The sequence below is a fragment of the Entelurus aequoreus genome, linkage group LG12, assembly GCF_033978785.1.
Source record: "Entelurus aequoreus isolate RoL-2023_Sb linkage group LG12, RoL_Eaeq_v1.1, whole genome shotgun sequence".
Taxonomy (NCBI): Eukaryota; Metazoa; Chordata; class Actinopteri; order Syngnathiformes; family Syngnathidae; genus Entelurus; species Entelurus aequoreus.
The window spans coordinates 56058741-56083545 of NC_084742.1; the positions used below are offsets into that span (position 1 = coordinate 56058741).

Genomic DNA, 24805 nt, shown 5'->3' on the forward strand with positions numbered 1-24805 from the left:
TTATTTTTTATTGTGTGAATGTCCAAGCATTCCCACATGTTAAGATTATACTCCAAAAATAATTTATTATTTGTATTATTATCATTGTGTGAATTATTATTATTATTATTATTACATTCACAAAATGATAATAATAATGATAAATTATTTTTGGAGTCGAATCTTATATGTGTGAATTCTTGGACATTAACACAACAACAATAATAATAATACATTATTTTGTTAATAAGTTGTTCATAAGATTATGAATATTGTGTGAAGGATATAATAATAATAACAATATTAATAATAATATATAATATATATAATTATGTAATAATAATATATGATTTTTGGAGTAGAATCTTAAATGTGCGAATGCTTGAACATTCACACAATAATAATAATAAATTATTTTGTTATTATTATTATTGTGTGAATGTCCAAGCATTCACTCATATAAGATTATTATTATTGTGTGAAGGATATAATAATAATAATAATATATAATATATTTAATATGTAATAATAGTGTATGATTTTTGGAGTATAATCTTATATGTGTGAATGCTTGGACATTCACACAGTAATAATAATAATAATAATAGATTATTTTTGTAGTAGAATCATATATATGTGAATGCTTGGACATTCACACAACAATAATATGAACAATAATACATTATTTTGTATTATTATTATTGTGTGAATGTCCAAGCATTCACTTATATAAGATTCTACTCCAAAAATCATCTATTATTATTATTGTGTGAATGTCCAAGCATTCCACACTCCACTCACCCCGGACATTTCAGTTCCACTCACGCGTATTGGTGGTTGGGCGGCGAGCGCACAGAGGGCATTCACACTCAATTCCGACCGGAAATTGCAAATCCTAGTCATTATTAACTGTTTGGAATGTCTTTAAGTTGAAGTTGGAGTGGTAATTGATTTTGGCGACACCTAGTGACCACAACAACTACACGCACTGCTTTGTCACGGACGTTTTAGATGAAACTATAGTTGTGTGAATATGCTGCGGGCCGCACTTTGGACACCCCCCGATGTGGACGGTAACAAGCAGCGTGGCATTCAGTGCTTCCACAGCATGGTGGACGTGTGCTTCCACAGCATGGTGCACTTGTGCTTCCACAGCATGGTGCAGTGGTGCTTCAACATCATAGTGGTGTTGTGCTTCCACAGCATGGTGCACTTGTGCTTCCACAGCATGGTGCATTTGTGCTTCCACATCATGGTGGTGTTGTGCTTCCACAGCATGGTGCATTTGTGCTTCCACAGCATGGTGGACTTGTGCTTCCACAGAATGGTGCAGTTGTGCTTCCACAGCATCTCTTGCTCCTCCTCCTTTGGCGTCTTTGCACTCGCTTCCTACGTGCCACACCTGAGCGTGGTCTCTCTGGGTTGCAGGTACCCTCCCTCGTCTCGCCAGGCGTCCCACGAAGACGGAATGGAGTGGCTCAGGTCCCACTCCACAGGGGGCCTTCAGGACACGGGCAGCCCCATGTCCCCGCCCGGGACCTCCTGCACCGCCGCTGGGAAATACCACTACTCCAACCTGCGTGAGTCCCAGCACTTTTCCATCAAGTCCTATGAAGCATTGGCACATTCACTAGGGCAGGGGTCACCAACGCGGTGCCCGCGGGCACCAGGTAGCCTGTAAGGACCAGATGAGTAGCCCGCTGGCCTGTTCTAAAAATAGCTCAAATAGCAGCACTTACCAGTGAGCTGCCTCTATTTTTTAAATTGTATTTATTTACTAGCAAGCTGGTCTCACTTTGCCCGACATTTTTAATTCTAAGAGAGACAAAACTCAAATAAAATTTGAAAATCCAAGAAAATATGTTAAAGACTTGGTCTTCACTTGTTTAAATAAATTCATGAATTTTTTTTACTTTGCTTCTTATAACTTTCAGAAAGACAATTTTAGAGAAAAAAATACAACCTTAAAAATTATTTTAGGATTTTTAAACACATATACCTTTTTACCTTTTAAATTCCTTCCTTTTCTTTCCTGACAATTTAAATCAATGTTCAAGTAAATTTTAGTTTTTTATTGTAAAGAATAATAAATACACTTTAATTGAATTCTTCATTTTAGCTTCTGTTTTTTCGACGAAGAATATTTGTGAAATATTTCTTCAAACTTATTATGATTAAAATTCAAAACAATTATTCCGGCAAATCTAGAAAATCTGTAGAATCAAATTTAAATCTTATTTCAAAGGCTTTTGGATTTCTTTTAAAATTTTTGTTCTGGAAAATCTAGAAGAAATAATGATTTGTCTTTGTTAGAAATATAGCTTGGTCCAATTTGTTATATATTCTAACAAAGTGCAGATTGGATTTTAACCTATTTAAAACATGTCATCAAAATTCTAAAATTAATCTTAATCAGGAAAAATTAGTAATGATGTTCCATAAATTCTTTTTTTAATTTTTTCGAAAAGATTCAAATTAGCTAGTTTTTCTCTTCTTTTTTTCGGTTGAATTTTGAATTTTAAAGAGTCGAAATTGAAGATAAACTATGTTTCAAAATGTAATTGTCATTTTTTTCGTGTTTTCTCCTCTTTTAAACCGTTCAATTAAGTGTAAATATCATTAATTATTAATAATAACATAGAGTTAAAGGTAAATTGAGCAAATTGGCTATTTCTGGCAATTTATTTAAGTGTGTATCAAACTGGTAGCCCTTCACATTAATCACTACCCAAGAAGTAGCTCTTGGTTTCAAAAAGGTTGGTGACCCCTGATCTAGGGTGTCACACTCCTCTTCTCACTGAGGGCCACTTCAATAATTATAGATACTGTATGTCATAACCTCGTTACACAAGTTGCACAGGAAACTATTTCTGATGACTATATTGTCACCAACATATTGTTGGATAAGTTAAGTAGAATGTAAAATAAAGCATGACATAGTCAAATAATTTAAAATAGAAGTTAAATTAAAGCTGCAAGCAGCGATGGACGGGACCGCTTTACCCATTCAACATATCTTTACCTGCACATTACCTACCTTCCCTGCATCCTGGGGTCACACTGGTGCTTCTTTCTTTCACCCATACAACATATCTTTACCTGCACATTACCTACCTTCTCTGCATAGTAAGGTCACGCTGGTGCTTCCTGCCTTTACCCATTCAACCTATTTTCATCCACACATTACCTACCTTCTCTGCATAGTGGGGTCACGCTGGTGCTTCCTGCCTTTACCCATTCAACATCTTCACCTGCACATTACCTGCCTTGTCTGCATTGCCTCGACCACACCTGCGCTTCCTTCTTTCACCCTTTCAACATAGCTTCACCCGCACATTACCTACCTTCTCTGCATAGTGGGGTCACGTTGGTGCTTCCTGCCTTTACCCATTCAACATATCTTCACCCGCACATTACCTACTTGCTCTGCATCCTTGGGTCACGCTAGTGCTTCCTGCCATCACCCAGTCAACATATATTTACCTGCAAATTACCTAGCTTTTTTGCATCCTGGGGTCAAACTGGTGCGTCCTTCTTTCACCCAGTCAACATATATTTACCTGCACATTACCTACCTTCTCTGTAACCTGGAGTCAAACTGGTGCGTCCTTCTTTCACCCAGTCAACATATCTTTACCTGCACATTACCTACCTTCTCTGTATCCTGGAGTCAAACTGGTGCTTCCTTCTTTCACCCAGTTAATATATCTTTACCCGCACAGTACCTACCTTCTCTGCATTGTGTGCTCACGCTGGTGCTTCCTGCTTTTACGCGGCCATCTTGAGACGGCAGCAGCATCAGCGCAGCGGTTCTTTAAAGGGTCATAAAATCCAAACCAGAGCAGTAATTAAAACTCTTTCATCAACTTTTAATCAGAAGCGTTCAATCTCTCTCCTGTGCTAATTTGAAGCCGACACAACAAACGCGCTCAGAGGAGATAATGTTTGAAAAAAGGTGACTCTTTTTACTCAACTTTTGTTTTGAAGGGGGAATTGCAAACTTCCTGTTTTTGCTGGGAGTTGTCAGTATATGAAATCTAGGTCTAAGTGAGACCTACATAGAGGTTTTTGTTTCATGTCTCTACGACATTCCTACTGGAAGTTAGAGGCAGTTTTGTCTGGGTTTTCTTCTTCTAGGGGGCTCTAGAGCGCAACTTTGAGTTTTGGGGTTTGGTTTTTTGATTAGATCGCAATTTTCGCCAGTCCTGATGTGTGTGTCCAATTTGGTGAGTTTTGAAGCATGTTAAGGAGTCAAATTACAGCTCAAAGAGGCGGCGGTATAATAATAAAACCCTACAAATTCAATAGGGTCCTCAGTCCCAAAGGGACTCGGTCCCTAATAAAAGGTAAAAGAAGTGTAAAAGAAGGTAAATAAAAAGTAAAATGGAATATAGAAGGTAAAACAAGGTAAAAGATGATCAAATAAGTTAAAAAGAAGGTAAATTAAAGGTAAAAATTGTACAAGAAGGTAAATAAAAGGTAAAACAGAATATAAAAGGTAAAAGATGGTGAAATAAGTTTAATAGAAGGTAAAATAAGGTAAAAGTCGGTCAAATAAGTTAAGTAGAAGGTAAAACAAGGGATAAGATAGTCAAATATATTAAATAGAGAGTAAGAAAATAAAAATAAAAGGTCATATAAATCAAATATAAGGTAAATGAAAGGTGAAATAAGTTGAATGGAAGGTACAAGAAGGTAAACAGATGTGCAAGAGTACAAGAAGGTACATAAAAGTTAAAAAAGGAAAATAGAAGGTAATAGATGGTCAAATAAGTTAAATAGAAAGTAAAATAAGGTCAATAAAAGGTAAAGGAGGAAAATGGAGGGTCAAAGATGGCAAATAAAAGGTAATGTGGATTATGGCAAGTAAAAAAATATTTCAACTATTTTCCCTAAAATATGCAATAAGGCTATAGAGTGTGTTTTATCAGATTACTCCATGAATCCAACAAACTAATCTACTACAATAAATGATAGCTGCAGCCCTCCTACTATGAAAAGCTGCATTGGATCCACATTTAATAAACGCCCATGAAGCTCCCTGACATCCACAATGCTTTTAATACATTTAATAAACGCCCATGAAGCTCCCTGACATCCACTATGGGTTTAACATTGTGAGAGTCCAAATAGAAATGTTAGTAATTGTGTGCTTGACTTCCTGCAGTCAGCCCCACCAACATCCTCCACTACAACCTCCCGCCTGGCAGCAGCAACATGAGTCGCTCCAACAGCATTCCCGCCCACGACTCCTTAGACCTCTACGGGGAGGGCCACCCCCTGGGGGGCAGCGCCACCTCCCTGGAGGACCGCCCGCGGGCCATCAGTCGCTCCAACTCTTTTAGAGACAGCACGGATGAAGGTGTGTACACACACACACATTAAGTCGGCTTTTCAACACTACAACAGCCAAAGGGTAGCCATTTGGCTTTTCTACCTGCAAGTCCCAAAATGCAGCCAAATGGCTTAGTTAACTTAATTAATTTCTACAGTTTGTTCTGGTGTTTCTACAGAAGACACTTTTTTTTTAAGTTGCAATATTGTGGGGGAAAAAACTTGTCATTGTACAATAATTATTTCTGAATATTTTGAGGAAAAAAAGTTGAATTTTTAACTACAAAAATCATGATAATTTACAGGATTAAAGTAAAATATATTGTAGAAAAAATTATGCTAATTTACAGGATTAAAGTAAAATATATTGTAGAAAAAATCATGCTAATTTACAGGATTAAAGTAAAATATATTGTAGAAAAAATTATGCTAATTTACAGGATTAAAGTAAAATATATTGTAGAAAAAATTATGCTAATTTACAGGATTAAAGTAAAATATATTGTAGAAAAAATTATGCTAATTTACAGGATTAAAGTAAAATATATTGTAGAAAAAATTATGCTAATTTACAGGATTAAAGTAAAATATATTGTAGAAAAAAAGTTATTATTTTTAGAAAAAAAGTTGCAATATTGTGAGAAAAAAAGTTATTTTACAAGAATTTTGTAGAAATATTTTAAGATAAAACATTTCTTTTTTTTGTTTGTTTAAAGGTATTCCATTTTACAGGATTAAAATCAAATAAAGTGCGGTAAAAAGTCAATTATTTTTAGAAAAAAGTTGCAATAATGTGAAAAAAGTCATTTTACAAGATTTGTGTAGAAATATTTTAAGATAGAACATTTTTGTTTTTTAAGAAAAATGTATGCTATTTTACATGATTAAAGTCAAATATAATGTGAAAAAAGTCATTTTACAAAAATTGTGTAGAAATATTTCAATATAGATTTTTTTTTTAAGAAAAAGGTATGCCATTTTACAGGATTAAAGTCAAACATTTTGTGAAAAAAGTCATACTTTTTTTTTTAAAGTTGCAATATTGTGAGAAACAAGTTATTTTACAAGAATTGTGTACAAATATTTGAAGATAGAACATTTCTTTTTTTATTTCTTTTTTTTTTAAAGGTATTCCATTTTACATGATTAAAATCAAATAAAGTGTGGAAAAAAGTCAATTATTTTTAGAAAAAAGTTGTAATAATGTGAAAAAAGTAATTTTACAAGAATTGTGTAGAGATATTTTAAGATAGAGCATTTCTTTTTTTTTATTCCTTTTTTTTTTTTAAAGGTATTCCATTTTACATGATTAAAATCAAATAAAGTGTAGAAAAAAGTCAATTATTTTTAGAAAAAAGTTGTAATGTGAAAAAAGTAATTTTACAAGAATTGTGTAGAAATATTTTAAGATAGAACATTTCTGTTTTTTAAGAAAAAGGTATGCCATTTTACAGGATTAAAGTCAAACAATTTGTGAAAAAAGTCATACAAATTATTTGGGAAAAAAGTTACAATATTGTGAGAAAAAAGTTATTTTACAAGAATTGTGTAGAAATATTTGAAGATAGAAAATGTCTTTTTTTTCTTTCTTTTTTTAAAGGTATTCCATTTTACATGATTAAAATCAAATAAAGTGCGGTAAAAAGTCAATTATTTTTAGAAAAAAGTTGCAATAATGTGAAAAAAGTCATTTTACAAGAATTGTGTAGAAATATTTTAAGATAGAACATTTTTGTTTTTTAAGAAAAATGTATGCTATTTTACATGATTCAAAAAAGTTATTTTACAAAAATTGTGTAGAAATATTTCAATATAGATTTTTTTTTAAGAAAAAGGTATGCCATTTTACAAGATTAAAGTCAAACATTTTGTGAAAAAAGTCGTACAAATTTTTTGGGGAAAAAAGTTGCAATATTGTGAGAAAAAAATTATTTTACAAGAATTGTGTAGAAATATTTGAAGATAGAACATTTCTTTTTTTATTTCTTTTTTTTTTTAAAGGTATTCCATTTTACATGATTAAAATAAAATAAAGTGTGGAAAAAAGTCAATTATTTTTAGAAAAAAGTTGTAATAATGTGAAAAAAGTAATTTTACAAGAATTGTGTAGAAATATTTTAAGATAGAACATTTCTGTTTTTTAAGAAAAAAGTATGCTATTTTACATGATTAAAGTCAAATATAATGTGAAAAATGTCTTTTTTTTAGAAAAAAGTTGCAATAATGTGGAAAAAGTCATTTTACAAGAATTGTGTAGAAATATTTTAAAATACATTTATGTTTTTTAATAAAGGTGTGCTATTTTACATGATTGAAGTCAAATAAAGTGTGAAAAATGTAAAAAAAAAATTAGAAAAAATGTGCAATAATGTGAAAAAAGTTTTTTTTACAAGAATTGTGTCGAAATATTTTGATATAGAACATTTCTATTTTAAGAAAAAGGTATTCCATTTTACATAATTAAAGTCAAATATATTGTGAAAAAAGTCATAAATTGTTTTTGGAAAAAAAGTTGCAACATTGTGAGAAAAATTGATTTTACAAGAATTGTGTGAAATATTTTAAGATGGAACGTTTCTTTTTTTGAAGAAAAGGGTATGCTATTTCACATGATTAAAGTCAAATATATGGTAAAAAAAAAAAGTGAAAAAATTTGCTATGTTGTGGGAAAAAAGATATTTCACAAAAATTGTGTAGAAATATTTTAAGGTAGAACATTTCGTTTTTTAAGAAAAAGTAATTCCATTTTATATGATTAAATGTATGGTGAAAAAATTATTTATTTTTTTACAAAAAATGTTGCAGTAATGTGGAAAAAAAGTTATTTTACATGAATTGTATACAAATATTTTGATATAGAACATTTCTTTTTTATATGCTATTTTATATGCTATTTTACATGATTAAAGTCAAATATATTGTGAAAAAAGTCATAAATTATTTTTGAAAAAAAAGTTGCAATATTGTGAGAAAAATTGATTTTACAAGAATTGTGTGAAATATTTTAAGATAGAACATTTCTTTTTTTGAAGAAAAGGGTATGCTATTTTACATGATTAAAGTCAAATATATGGTAAAAAAAAAAAGTACAAAAATGTGCAATGTTGTGGGAAAAAAGATATTTCACAAAAATTGTGTAGAAATATTTTAAGGTAGAACATTTGGTTTTTTAAGAAAAAGTAATTCCATTTTATATGATTAAATGTATGGTGAAAAAAGTTTGTTTTTTTTTACAAAAAATGTTGCAGTAATGTGGAAAAAAAGTTATTTTACATGAATTGTATATAAATATTTTGATATAGAACATTTCTTTTTTATATGCTATTTTATATGCTATTTTACATGATTAAAGTCATGCTATTTTATATCTTATTGTCTATGCTATTTTATATGCTATTTTACATGATTAAAGTCATACTATTTTATATGCTATTTTATATGCTATTTATATGCTATTTATATGCTATTTTACATGCTTTTTTTAATGTTGCAGTAATGTAAAAATAAGTTATTTTACAATAATTGAATTGTGTAGAAATATATTAAGATTTTTTTTTTTCTTAAAAGGTATGCCATTTTACATGATTAATGTCAAATATATTGTGAAAAAAGTCATAAAAATGTTTGGGAAAAGAGTTATGTTACAAGAATTGTGTAGAAATATTTTAAGATAGAACGTTTCTTTTAAAAAAAAAAAAAAAAAAAGGTATACTATTTTAATTGATTAAAGTCAAATATATTGTAAAAAAAGTCATATTTTTGGGGGGAAAAAGTTATATAATTATTATATAGTCATAAGAGTCTAATAATATTAAAAAAAACAATATTTTTTAATATTATTCGGAGAAAAAAATATTTTACCAAACAAAATTATGTAATTTTGCAAGATATAAGTCCAATTTATTATAAAAATAAATTATTTTTTGTTCTTCTTTATTTTTTTTAGAAAAAAGTTAGTAATATTGTGAGAACAAATTGACATTGCACTCGAATTATGCACTGTAGGAATATTTTGAGACAAAAGTTTAAATTTTACGGGGAAATGTACATGATTATATAAGTATTGTAGAAAATATTGTGGGGAAAAAAGCCTTTTATTTGACAAAAAAGTTGAAAACTGTCGAAATATGTTGAGAAAAATGTTGACATTTTCCAAGAACATTTTATAGGAACAAAAACATTATCAAATAAAAACGGTAAACTAAAAAGTCTATGGCAGTTTTGCAAAACTAAATTATATACAAAGTAAAGGATTTTAAAAGAGCTCAAATATAGCTACAAATGAGGCATGACGATGCAATGTGTACATACAGCTAGCCTAACTAGCATGTTAGCATGGATTAGCTTGCAGTCATGCACTGACCAAATATGCCTAATTAGCGCTCAAACAAGTCAATAACGTCAACAAAGCGCACCTTTGTGCATCCACGCACAGCATAAAAGGTTTGGTGGTCAAATGAGATAAAGGAGTGGAAGATTTTACATGTAAACAAACTAGTTTGTGTTTTCCCCCGCCATCTTTTTCCATTTAAAAATGCTCCTGGGAGCCACTAGGGCACTGGCTGCATTTGCAAAGGTGGCTAATTGTCGGTCGTTGAGTGGTCAATTTTAAACTAACAGCCTTTCGGCTGCCTTCTGGGAATTGCAGGTGGGTAAGAAAACCCTGTGAGTTCTAGTGTTAATAATCCATGTGTAGTTTTTCGCTGCCCATTGTTGTTATTAGAGAAGTGACCTCTTTCTTACAGTCCACGGCTCTTCGTTGTCTCTGGTCTCCAGCACTTCGTCACTCTACTCCGCAGTGAGTAGCCCTTCTTCCTAAGCTCCCGCATCGCTATGGAAACAAGAAGTTAGCATGCGGTTAACGACGGCTTCCTCACGCTCACTCGAGCAAGAGTTCGATAGGAAGTATCGATTTTTGTTTTGCGAGGATTGATGGAAACGATCGGTGGTCGTCACAAATCGCGTTTGACTTTCAAGCCTGATGTGATGCTTCTCCGCTGTAACTCAATATTAGACTTCAGGCTGGACATCTTTATTTTAGCACTTTTCCTCACTTTTCTTTCTGTTCCTCTTCACAGACGGAGGAGAAGGCCCACTCCGAGGTGAGTGGGAGAATGTTGTGTTTGAGGTTGTTAGCATGTTGAAGTTGTGTGGTCACAATTCTTTACTTCATATCACATTTTTTCATTTTGGAGAAATAATTCACTCTACATTTCAACACATTCTTACGAAACCAGTGAAGTTGTCACGTTGTGTAAATGGTAAATAAAAACAGAATACAATGATTTGTAAATAATTTTCAACTTATATTCAATTGAATAGACTGCAAAGACAAGATATTTCATGTTCACACTGAGAAACGTAATTTTTTTTTTCTGGGTGTTGTTGATAAATGGCTTTGGCTTTGCATTGTAGAGTTTTAACTTGCACTTACAGATGTAGCGACCAACTGTAGTTACTGACAGTGGTTTTCTGAGGTGTTCCTGAGCCCATGTGGTGATATCCTTTACACACTGATGTCGCTTTTTGATGCAGTACCGCCTAAGGGATCGAAGGTCCATGATATCATGGCTTACATGCAGTGATTTCTCCAGATTCTCTGAACCTTTTGATGATATTACGGAGCGTAGATGGTGAAATCCCTAAATTCCTTGCAATAGCTGGTTGAGAAATGTTGTTCTTAAACTGTTCGGACAATTTGCTCACGCATTTGTTGACAAAGTGGTGACCCTCGCCCCATCCTTGTTTGTGAATGACTGAGCATTTCATGGAAGCTGCTTTTATACCCAATCATGGCACCCACCTGTTCCCCAATTAGCCTGTTCACCTGTGGGATGTTCCAAATAAGTGTTTGATGAGCATTCCTCCACTTTCTCAGTCTTTTTTGTCACTTGTGCCAGCTTTTTTGAAACATGTTGCAGGCATCAAATTCCCAAATGAGCTAATATTTGCAAAAAATAACAAAGTTTACCAGTGTGAACATTAAATAGCGTGTCTTTGCAGTCTGTTCAATTGAATATAAGTTGAAAAGGATTTGCAAATCATTGTATTCTGTTTTTATTTACCATTTACACAACGTGACAACTTCACTGTTTTTGGGTTTTATATATTAATTCTACATTTTAACACATTCCTTCATTGAATCTACATTTTAACAATTTTTTACATTAAATCTACATTTCAACACATTCCTACATTAAATCTACATTTCAACACATTCCTTCATTAAATCTACATTTTAACACATTCCTACATTACATCTGCATTTAAAGACATTCCTACATTAAATCTACATTTCAACACATTCCTGCACTCATTCTACATTTTAACACATTCCTTCATTAAATCTACATTTCAACACATTCCTACATTAAATCTACATTTTAACACATTCCTTCATTAAATCTACATTTCAACACATTCCTACATTAAATCTATTCAACACATCCCTACATTAAATCTACATTGCAACACATTCCTGCACTCATTCTACATTTCTGTACATTTTTTCATTCATTCTACATTTCAACGCATTCCTACATAAAGCTACATTTCAACACATTCCTACATTTAATCTACATTCTAACTAATTCATACATTTAATCTACATTCTAACTAATTCCTACATTTAATCTACATTCTAACACATTCCTACATTAAATCTACATTTTAACACATTCCTGCACTCATTCTACATTGCTGTACATTGTTTCATTCATTCTACATTTCAACACATTCCTACATTAAATCTACATTTCAACACATTCCTACAATAAATCTACATTTTAATACATTCCTACATTAGATCTACATTTCAACACATTCTAACATTAAATCTACATTTCAACACATTCCTTAATTAAATTTATATTTTAACACATTCTTACATTAAATCTACATTTTAACACATTCCTACTTTAAATCTACATTTCAACACATTCCTACATTTAATCTACATTCTAACTAATTCCTACATTTAATCTACATTTTAACACATTCCTACATTAAATCTACATTTTAACATGTTCCTTCATTAAATCTACATTTCAACACATTCCTACATTAAATCTACATTTCAACACATTCTTACATTAAATCTACACTTTAACACATGCCTACATTTAATTTACATTTTAACACATTCCTACATTAAATCTACAGTTTAACACATTCCTTCATTAAATCTACATTTCAACACATTCCTACATTAAATCTACATTGCAACACATGCCTGCACTCATTCTACATTTCTGTACCTTTTTTTTATTCATTCTACATTTCAACACATTCCTACATTAAATCTACATTTTAACACATTCCTGCACTCATTCTACATTGCTGTACATTGTTTCATTCATTCTACATTTCAACACATTCCTACATTAAATCTACATTTCAACACATTCCTACAATAAATCTACATTTTAATACATTCCTACATTAGATCTACATTTCAACACATTCTAACATTAAATCTACATTTCAACACATTCCTTAATTAAATTTATATTTTAACACATTCTTACATTAAATCTACATTTTAACATGTTCCTTCATGAAATCTACATTTCAACACATTCCTACATTAAATCTACATTTCAACACATTCTTACATTAAATCTACATTTTAACACATGCCTACATTTAATTTACATCTTAACACATTCCTACATTAAATCTACAGTTTAACACATTCCTTCCTTAAATCTACATTTCAACACATTCCTACATTAAATCTACATTGCAACACATGCCTGCACTCATTCTACATTTCTGTACCTTTTTTTTATTCATTCTACATTTCAACGCATCCCTACATAAATCTACATTTTAACACATTCCTACCTTAAATCTACATTTTAACACATTCCTATATTAAATCTACACGTTTACACATTCCTACATTAAATCTACATTTTAACACATTCCTTCATTAAATCTACATGTCAACACATTCATACATTTTAAGACATTCCTACATTAAATCTACAATTCAACACATTCCTGCACTCATTCAATCTACATTTCAATGCATTCCTACATAAATCTACATTTCCTACACATTCCTACATTAAATCTACATTTCAACACATTCCTACATTTAATCTACATTCTAACTAATTCCTACATTTAATCTACATTTTAACACATTGCTACATTAAATCGACATTTTAACACATTCCTGCACTCATTCTACATTGCTGTACATGGTTTCATTCATTCTACATGTCAACACATTCCTACATTAAATCTACATTTCAACACATTCCTACATAAAATGTACATTTCAACACATCCCTACATTAAATCTACATGTTTACACATTCCTACAATAAATCTACATTTTAATACATTCCTACATTAAATCTACATTTCAACACATTCTAACATTAAATCTACATTTTAACACGTTCCTTCATTAAATCTACATTTCAACACATTCCTTAATTAAATCTATATTTTAACACATTCTTACATTAAATCTACATTTTAACACATTCCTACTTTAAATCTACATTTTAACACATTCCTACATTGAATCTACATTTTAACAAATGCCTTCATTAAATCTACATTTTAACACATTCCTACATTAAATCTACATGTTAACAAATGCCTTCATTAAATCTACATTTTAACACATTCCTACATTAAATCTACATTTTAACAAATGCCTTCATTAAATCTACATTTTAACACCTTCCTACATTAAATCTACATTTTAACAAATGCCTTCATTAAATCTACATTTTAACACATTCCTACATTAAATCTACATTTTAACACATTCCTACATTAAATCTACATTTAAACACATTCCCAAAAATAAATCTACATTTTAACACAATCCTACATTAAATCTACATTTTAACACATTCCTTCATTAAATCTACATTTTAACACATTCCTAGATTAAATCTACATTTTAAGACATTCCTACATTAAATCTACATTTCAACACATTCCTGCACTCATTTTACATTTCTGTACATTTTTTCATTCATTCTACATTTCAACGCATTCCTACATAAATCTACATTTCCACACATTCCTACATTAAATCTACATTTTAACACATTCCTACATTAAATCTACATTTCAACACATTCCTACATTAAATCTACATTTTAACACATTCCTACATTAAATTTACATTTCAACACATTCCTACATTAAATCTAAATGTTAACTAATTCTTACATTAAATCTACATTTAAACACATTTACCACATTAAATCTACATTTTAACACATTCCTACATTAAATCTACATTTTAACACATTCCTACATTAAATCTACATTTCAACACATTCCTTAATTAAATCTATATTTTAACACATTCTTACATTAAATCTACATTTCAACACATTCTTACATTAAATCTACACTTTAACACATGCCTACATTTAATTTACATTTTAACACATTCCTACATTAAATCTACAGTTTAACACATTCCTTCATTAAATCTACATTTCAACACATTCCTACATTAAATCTACATTGCAACACATGCCTGCACTCATTCTACATTTCTGTACCTTTTTTTTATTCATTCTACATTTCAACACATTCCTACATTAAATCTACATTTTAACACATTCCTGCACTCATTCTACATTGCTGTACATTGTTTCATTCATTCTACATTTCAACACATTCCTACATTAAATCTACATTTCAACACATTCCTACAATAAATCTACATTTTAATACATTCCTACATTAGATCTACATTTCAACACATTCTAACATTAAATCTACATTTCAACACATTCCTTAATTAAATTTATATTTTAACACATTCTTACATTAAATCTACATTTTAACATGTTCCTTCATGAAATCTACATTTCAACACATTCCTACATTAAATCTACATTTCAACACATTCTTACATTAAATCTACATTTTAACACATGCCTACATTTAATTTACATTTTAACACATTCCTACATTAAATCTACAGTTTAACACATTCCTTCCTTAAATCTACATTTCAACACATTCCTACATTAAATCTACATTGCAACACATGCCTGCACTCATTCTACATTTCTGTACCTTTTTTTTATTCATTCTACATTTCAACGCATCCCTACATAAATCTACATTTTAACACATTCCTACCTTAAATCTACATTTTAACACATTCCTATATTAAATCTACACGTTTACACATTCCTACATTAAATCTACATTTTAACACATTCCTTCATTAAATCTACATGTCAACACATTCATACATTTTAAGACATTCCTACATTAAATCTACAATTCAACACATTCCTGCACTCATTCAATCTACATTTCAATGCATTCCTACATAAATCTACATTTCCTACACATTCCTACATTAAATCTACATTTCAACACATTCCTACATTTAATCTACATTCTAACTAATTCCTACATTTAATCTACATTTTAACACATTGCTACATTAAATCGACATTTTAACACATTCCTGCACTCATTCTACATTGCTGTACATGGTTTCATTCATTCTACATGTCAACACATTCCTACATTAAATCTACATTTCAACACATTCCTACATAAAATGTACATTTCAACACATCCCTACATTAAATCTACATGTTTACACATTCCTACAATAAATCTACATTTTAATACATTCCTACATTAAATCTACATTTCAACACATTCTAACATTAAATCTACATTTTAACACGTTCCTTCATTAAATCTACATTTCAACACATTCCTTAATTAAATCTATATTTTAACACATTCTTACATTAAATCTACATTTTAACACATTCCTACTTTAAATCTACATTTTAACACATTCCTACATTGAATCTACATTTTAACAAATGCCTTCATTAAATCTACATTTTAACACATTCCTACATTAAATCTACATGTTAACAAATGCCTTCATTAAATCTACATTTTAACACATTCCTACATTAAATCTACATTTTAACAAATGCCTTCATTAAATCTACATTTTAACACCTTCCTACATTAAATCTACATTTTAACAAATGCCTTCATTAAATCTACATTTTAACACATTCCTACATTAAATCTACATTTTAACACATTCCTACATTAAATCTACATTTAAACACATTCCCAAAAATAAATCTACATTTTAACACAATCCTACATTAAATCTACATTTTAACACATTCCTTCATTAAATCTACATTTTAACACATTCCTAGATTAAATCTACATTTTAAGACATTCCTACATTAAATCTACATTTCAACACATTCCTGCACTCATTTTACATTTCTGTACATTTTTTCATTCATTCTACATTTCAACGCATTCCTACATAAATCTACATTTCCACACATTCCTACATTAAATCTACATTTTAACACATTCCTACATTAAATCTACATTTCAACACATTCCTACATTAAATCTACATTTTAACACATTCCTACATTAAATCTACATTTCAACACATTCCTACATTAAATCTAAATGTTAACTAATTCTTACATTAAATCTACATTTAAACACATTTACCACATTAAATCTACATTTTAACACATTCCTACATTAAATCTACATTTTAACACATTCCTACATTAAATCTACATTTCAACACATTCCTTAATTAAATCTATATTTTAACACATTCTTACATTAAATCTACATTTCAACACATTCCTACATTTATTCTACATTTTAACACATTCCTACATTAAACCTACATTTTTACACATTCCTACATTGAATCTACATTTTAACAAATGCCTTCATTAAATGTAAATTTTAACACATTCCTACATTAAATCTACATTTTAACAAATGCCTTCATTAAATCTACATTTTAACACATTCCTACATTAAATCTACATTTTAACACATTCCTACATTAAATCTATATTTTAACACATTCCTTAATTAAATCTACATTTTAACACATTCCTACATTAAATCTACATTTCAACACATTCCTTAATTAAATCTATATTTTAACACATTCTTACATTATATCTGCATTTTAACACATTCCTACTTTAAATCTACATTTCAACACATTCCTACATTTATTCTACATTTTAACACATTCCTACATGAAACCTACATTTTAACACATTCCTACATTGAATCTACATTTTAACAAATGCCTTCATTAAATGTAAATTTTAACACATTCCTACATTAAATCTACATTTGAACCAATTCCTTCATTAAATCTACATTTTAACACATTCCTACATTAAATCTACATTTTTGACACATTTCTTCATTAAATCTACATTTCAACACATTTCAGTTTCAGTTCTGTTTCACCTTTTCAGCATTCACACACAACTTCCAATACAATTGCCTTCAGTACTTTCACGGCCATTGAACATCTCTCCATGTGGGATTGCAGATATGTTTTCCTGTTCCATAAACAGTATTTTTGTCACAACTTTTCAAAGTAAAATGCATGTTCAGGCTTCCATTCAGCAAAACAGAGATATTTGGGTCACCACAAGCTGTGTTAGCACGTTCAGAGAAAATGTCAAAATCCTAAATGACATTACCATCCACACATGATTCACCTTGTTCTTAATTTGACTGTTGTTAGTTCCTGTCCTTTTCCATAAATGACTTTCTTCAGGTTCCCGATAGGCTGAAATGGCCGCACAGTTCTATAGAAACTACATTTGTATGTGTTTTCTGTCTCCTGTGGAGAGAATCTGTGCTTTTAAGGATAAAGTACGTGTAGACACTCGAAGTAGTTGGACTGTTTATGCTTCATCCAAGTAATAAGGATCGATCAAGTAGTTTATTTCTATGTTGCATTGATTTTATTTTCCAGTAACCTTTTTGCTTTCCATCCATCTGGATCATAAATCACACATCCTTGTCATTCTCTCTGAATTATATGTGAATAACTCGTGACAAAACTCACATTTCCTATATTTAATGCAGGTTTTATTTGTTTACCGCTCCGTTTTTCTGTGATTTTCCCACCCCCTCTCCATTTTCTGTGGCTGTTGTGTTTCCTCTACGAGCCAATTAACAGCTAAGCCTTTTCTGAGTCGACCCCCAGGTTTAAGTAGAAATCGGCAGAATCTGTAATTGCGCAGCCCTCACCGGTGATCTCATCCCGGAGGCTTATTTATTCACGCCAAGCCACAAAAGCTGCAAAGATAGGTGCTATTAAACGGTGTAAATAATGTAGATATGTCCAGGAGAGTGTTTGCACAGCAGTAGTTTGCACAGGAGAACTCGCAGGATTTATTCATTAAACTTTAAAAGGGGAACTGCATGTTGCCTCTCATTCCAAATGCTTAAATAAGACAAGCACATGCTGCTATATTGACATACTGAGCTGCTGCATCGCCTCCGAGTTGGTGAAAGTTCATTGTCGATTATAAATCATGCCTCTCACCCGGATAGTAGAAGGTTGTGGACATAAACCCGCAAGTTGGTCAACTTTGACATCCGACTTAGACCCGGAGATGGCCAGAAAAACACGCAAAACGTAATTGTCCATGTGAAGGGGAAGATACAACCATCCCATCAGTCTTTATCCCAGTGAGAGCAGACATTGTACAGTAAGCGATTGTTTCATTATGTTTGTGTATCTTGTTTAGCACTTGACTAAAGCTGCATTAGTTTAGCACAGAGCATCTAAAACATGTAGGTCGTCCTCCTTATATTCAGGCTCAAAAAAGAGAAGTTTCTGGGTCATCGTTTGTCCGAAAGTAGTCTTTGTTGTCTCTCATCAAGTCTGCCATGATTGATTGATTGATTGATTGATTGAAACTTGTATTAGTAGATTGCACAGTACAGTACATATTCCGTACAATTGACCACTAAATGGTAACACCCGAATAAGTCTTTCAACTTGTTTAAGTCGGGGTCCACGTTAATCAATTATTTCATTAGTAGTCTTGTTGTTATTGTTGTTGTTGTTGTTGAAGGGAAAGTGAACATTGTGATGCGTCTGTGACATTAATGTGATCAAAATATGTAAATATTACATGTTATTATGAATGTTACTACACTTTTACTGATAGTGTGTATGTACAACTTTGATGGAGGTGTTTGGATGTTTTTTTAGAGCACTTTATAGGCGGAGTCGAGCAACTTCCATTGGCTACGTTGTTAGCTGACTCTTGCTAGTGTTTAACATGTAGGTCATCCTCATTATATTCAGGCTCAAAAAAGAGAAGTTTCTGGGTCATCGTTTGTCCGAAAGTAGTCTTGGTTGTCTCTCATCAAGTCTGCCATGATTGATTGATTGAAACTTGTATTAGTAGATTGCACAGTACAGTACATATTTCGTACAATTGACCACTAAATGGCAACACCCGAATAAGTTTTTCAACTTGTTTAAGTCGGGGTCCACGTTAATCAACTCATTCATTAGTAGTCTTGTTGTTGTTGTTGAAGGGAAAGTGAACATTGTGATGCGTCTGTGACATTAACATGCTTACAAATATGTAAATATTACATGTTATTATGAATGTTACTAGATAATACACCTTTACTGACAGTGTGTATGTACAACTTTGATGGAGGTGTTTGGATGTTTTTTTAGAGCACTTTATAGGCGGAGTAGAGCAACTTCCATTGGCTCCATTGTTAGCTGACTCTTGCTAGTGTTTAACATGTAGGTCATCCTCATTATGTTCAGGCTCAAAAAAGAGAAGTTTCTGGGTCATCGTTTGTCCGAAAGTAGTCTTGGTTGTCTCTCATCAAGACTGCCATTATTGATTGATTGAAACTTTTATTAGTAGATTGCACAGTACAGTACATATTTCATACAATTGACCACTAAATGGCAACACCCGAATAAGTTTTTCAACTTGTTTAAGTCGGGGTCCACGTTAATCAATTCATTTATTAGTAGTCTTGTTGTTGTTGTTGTTGAAGGGAAAGTGAACATTGTGATGCGTCTGTGACATTAACATGCTTACAAATATGTAAATATAACATGTTATTATGAATGTTACTAGATACTACACCTTTACTGACAGTGTGTATGTACAACTTTGATGGAGGTGTTTGGATGTTTTTTTTAGAGCACTTTATAGGCGGAGTAGAGCAACTTCCATTGGCTCCATTGTTAGCTGACTCTTGCTAGTGTTTAACATGTAGGTCATCCTCATTATGTTCAGGCTCAAAAAAGAAAAGTTTCTGGGTCATCGTTTGTCCGAAAGTAGTCTTGGTTGTCTCTCATCAAGTCTGCCATGATTGATTGATTGATTGATTGGTTGAAACTTGTATTAGTAAATTGCACAGTACAGTACATATTCCGTACAATTGACCACTAAATGGCAACACCCGAATACGTTTTTCAACTTGTTAAAGTCGGGGTCCACGTTAATCAATTCATTCATTAGTAGTTTGTTGTTGTTGTTATTGAAGGGAAAGTGAACGTTGTGATGCGTCTGTGACATTAATATGATCAAAATATGTAAATATTACATGTTATTATGAATGTTACTAGATACTACATCTATACTGACATTGTGTATATAAAACCTTGATGGAGGTGTTCGGATGTGTTTTTAGAGCACTTTATAAGAGGAGTAGAGCAACTTCCATTGGCTCCATTGTTAGCTGACTCTTGCTAGTGTTTAACATGTAGGTCATCCTCATTATGTTCAGGTTCAAAAAAGAGAAGTTTCTGGGTCATCGTTTGTCCGAAAGTAGTCTTGGTTGTCTCTCATCAAGACTGCCATGATTGATTGATTGAAACTTTTATTAGTAGATTGCACAGTACAGTACATATTTCATACAATTGACCACTAAATGGCAACACCCGAATAAGTTTTTCAAGTTGTTTAAGTCGGGGTCCACGTTAATCAATTCATTTATTAGTAGTCTTGTTGTTGTTGTTGTTGAAGGGAAAGTGAACATTGTGATGCGTCTGTGACATTAACATGCTTACAAATATGTAAATATTACATGTTGTTATGAATGTTACTAGATACTACACCTTTACTGACAGTGTGTATGTACAACTTTGATGGAGGTGTTTGGATGTTTTTTTTAGAGCACTTTATAGGCGGAGTAGAGCAACTTCCATTGGCTCCATTGTTAGCTGACTCTTGCTAGTGTTTAACATGTAGGTCATCCTCATTATGTTCAGGCTCAAAAAAGAGAAGTTTCTGGGTCATCGTTTGTCCGAAAGTAGTCTTGGTTGTCTCTCATCAAGTCTGCCATGATTGATTGATTGAAACTTGTATTAGTAGATTGCACAGTACAATACATATTTCGTACAATTGACCACTAAATGGCAACACCCGAATAAGTTTTTCAACTTGTTTAAGTCGGGGTCCACGTTAATCAATTCATTCATTAGTAGTCTTGTTGTTGTTGTTGAAGGGAAAGTGAACGTTGTGATGCGTCTGTGACATTAACATGCTTACAAATATGTAAATATTACATGTTATTATGAATGTTACTAGATAATACACCTTTACTGACAGTGTGTATGTACAACTTTGATGGAGGTGTTTGGATGTTTTTTTAGAGCACTTTATAGGCAGAGTAGAGCAACTTCCATTGGCTCCATTGTTAGCTGACTCTTGCTAGTGTTTAACATGTAGGTCATCCTCATTATGTTCAGGCTCAAAAAAGAGAAGTTTCTGGGTCATCGTTTGTCCGAAAGTAGTCTTGGTTGTCTCTCATCAAGACTGCCATGATTGATTGATTGAAACTTTTATTAGTAGATTGCACAGTACAGTACATATTTCATACAATTGACCACTAAATGGCAACACCCGAATAAGTTTTTCAACTTGTTTAAGTCGGGGTCCACGTTAATCAATTCATTTATTAGTAGTCTTGTTGTTGTTGTTGTTGAAGGGAAAGTGAACATTGTGATGCGTCTGTGACATTAACATGCTTACAAATATGTAAATATTACATGTTATTATGAATGTTACTGTTATTATGAATGTTACTAGATACTACACCTTTACTGACAGTGTGTATGTACAACTTTGATGGAGGTGTTTGGATGTTTTTTTTAGAGCACTTTATAGGCGGAGTAGAGCAACTTCCATTGGCTCCATTGTTAGCTGACTCTTGCTAGTGTTTAACATGTAGGTCATCCTCATTATGTTCAGGCTCAAAAAAGAGAAGTTTCTGGGTCATCGTTTGTCCGAAAGTAGTCTTGGTTGTCTCTCATCAAGTCTGCCATGATTGATTGATTGATTGAAACTTTTATTAGTAGATTGCACAGTACAGTACATATTTCGTACAATTGACCACTAAATGGCAACACCCGAATAAGTCTTTCAACTTGTTTAAGTCGGGATCCACGTTAATCAATTCATTTATTAGTAGTCTTGTTGTTGTTGTTGTTGAAGGGAAAGTGAACATTGTGATGCGTCTGTGACATTAACATGCTTACAAATATGTAAATATTACATGTTATTATGAATGTTACTAGATACTACACCTTTACTGACAGTGTGTATGTACAACTTTGATGGAGGTGTTTGGATGTTTTTTTTAGAGCACTTTATAGGCGGAGTAGAGCAACTTCCATTGGCTCCATTGTTAGCTGACTCTTGCTAGTGTTTAACATGTAGGTCATCCTCATTATGTTCAGGCTCAAAAAAGAGAAGTTTCTGGGTCATCGTTTGTCCGAAAGTAGTCTTGGTTGTCTCTCATCAAGACTGCCATGATTGATTGATTGAAACTTTTATTAGTAGATTGCACAGTACAGTACATATTTCATACAATTGACCACTAAATGGCAACACCCGAAAAAGTTTTTCAACTTGTTTAAGTCGGGGTCCACGTTAATCAATTCATTTATTAGTAGTCTTGTTGTTGTTGTTGAAGGGAAAGTGAACATTGTGATGCGTCTGTGACATTAACATGCTTACAAATATGTAAACATTACATGTTATTATGAATGTTACTAGATACTACACCTTTACTGACAGTGTGTATGTACAACTTTGATGGAGGTGTTTGGATGTTTTTTTAGAGCACTTTATAGGCGGAGTAGAGCAACTTCCATTGGCTCCATTGTTAGCTGACTCTTGCTAGTGTTTAACATGTAGGTCATCCTCATTATGTTCAGGCTCAAAAAAGAGAAGTTTCTGGGTCATCGTTTGTCCGAAAGTAGTCTTGGTTGTCTCTCATCAAGTCTGCCATGATTGATTGATTGATTGATTGGTTGAAACTTGTATTAGTAAATTGCACAGTACAGTACATATTCCGTACAATTGACCACTAAATGGCAACACCCGAATACGTTTTTCAACTTGTTAAAGTCGGGGTCCACGTTAATCAATTCATTCATTAGTAGTTTGTTGTTGTTGTTATTGAAGGGAAAGTGAACGTTGTGATGCGTCTGTGACATTAATATGATCAAAATATGTAAATATAACATGTTATTATGAATGTTACTAGATACTACATCTATACTGACATTGTGTATATAAAACCTTGATGGAGGTGTTTGGATGTGTTTTTAGAGCACTTTATAAGCGGAGTAGAGCAACTTCCATTGGCTCCATTGTTAGCTGACTCTTGCTAGTGTTTAACATGTAGGTCATCCTCATTATGTTTAGGCTCAAAAAAGAGAAGTTTCTGGGTCATCGTTTGTCCGAAAGTAGTCTTGGTTGTCTCTCATCAAGTCTGCCATGATTGATTGATTGATTGATTGGTTGAAACTTGTATTAGTGAATTGCACAGTACAGTACATATTCCGTACAATTGACCACTAAATGGCAACACCCGAATACGTTTTTCAACTTGTTAAAGTCGGGGTCCACGTTAATCAATTCATTCATTAGTAGTTTGTTGTTGTTGTTGTTATTGAAGGGAAAGTGAACATTGTGATGCGTCTGTGACATTAACATGCTTACAAATATGTAAATATAACATGTTATTATGAATGTTACTAGATACTACATCTATACTGACATTGTGTATATAAAACCTTGATGGAGGTGTTCGGATGTGTTTTTAGAGCACTTTATAAGCGGAGTAGAGCAACTTTCATTGGCTCCATTGTTAGCTGGCTCTTGCTAGTGTTTAACATGTAGGTCATCCTCATTATGTTCAGGCTCAAAAAAGGGAAGTTTCTGGGTCATTGTTTGTCTGAAAGTAGTCTTGGTTGTCTTACATCAAGTCTGCCATGATTGATTGATTGATTGATTGGTTGAAACTTGTATTAGTAAATTGCACAGTACAGTACATATTCCGTACAATTGACCACTAAATGGCAACACCCGAATACGTTTTTCAACTTGTTAAAGTCGGGGTCCACGTTAATCAATTCATTCATTAGTAGTTTGTTGTTGTTGTTATTGAAGGGAAAGTGAACGTTGTGATGCGTCTGTGACATTAATATGATCAAAATATGTAAATATTACATGTTATTATGAATGTTACTAGATACTACATCTATACTGACATTGTGTATATAAAACCTTGATGGAGGTGTTCGGATGTGTTTTTAGAGCACTTTATAAGCGGAGTAGAGCAACTTCCATTGGCTCCATTGTTAGCTGACTCTTGCTAG

The 24805-nt window shown here is 32.0% G+C and overlaps 1 protein-coding gene across 1 annotated transcript in view; it reads left to right on the forward strand.

Annotated features, from left to right (window-relative positions):
• nav3 (neuron navigator 3) overlaps nt 1-24805 on the forward strand; it is a 219930-nt gene that overhangs the window by 120540 nt on the left and 74585 nt on the right. Inside the window, exons 9-12 of the mRNA XM_062064431.1 lie at nt 1408-1559; nt 5147-5341; nt 10059-10111; nt 10392-10415. Of these exons, the coding sequence (XP_061920415.1) occupies nt 1408-1559; nt 5147-5341; nt 10059-10111; nt 10392-10415 (424 nt within the window). The remainder of the gene's footprint in view (nt 1-1407; nt 1560-5146; nt 5342-10058; nt 10112-10391; nt 10416-24805) is intronic.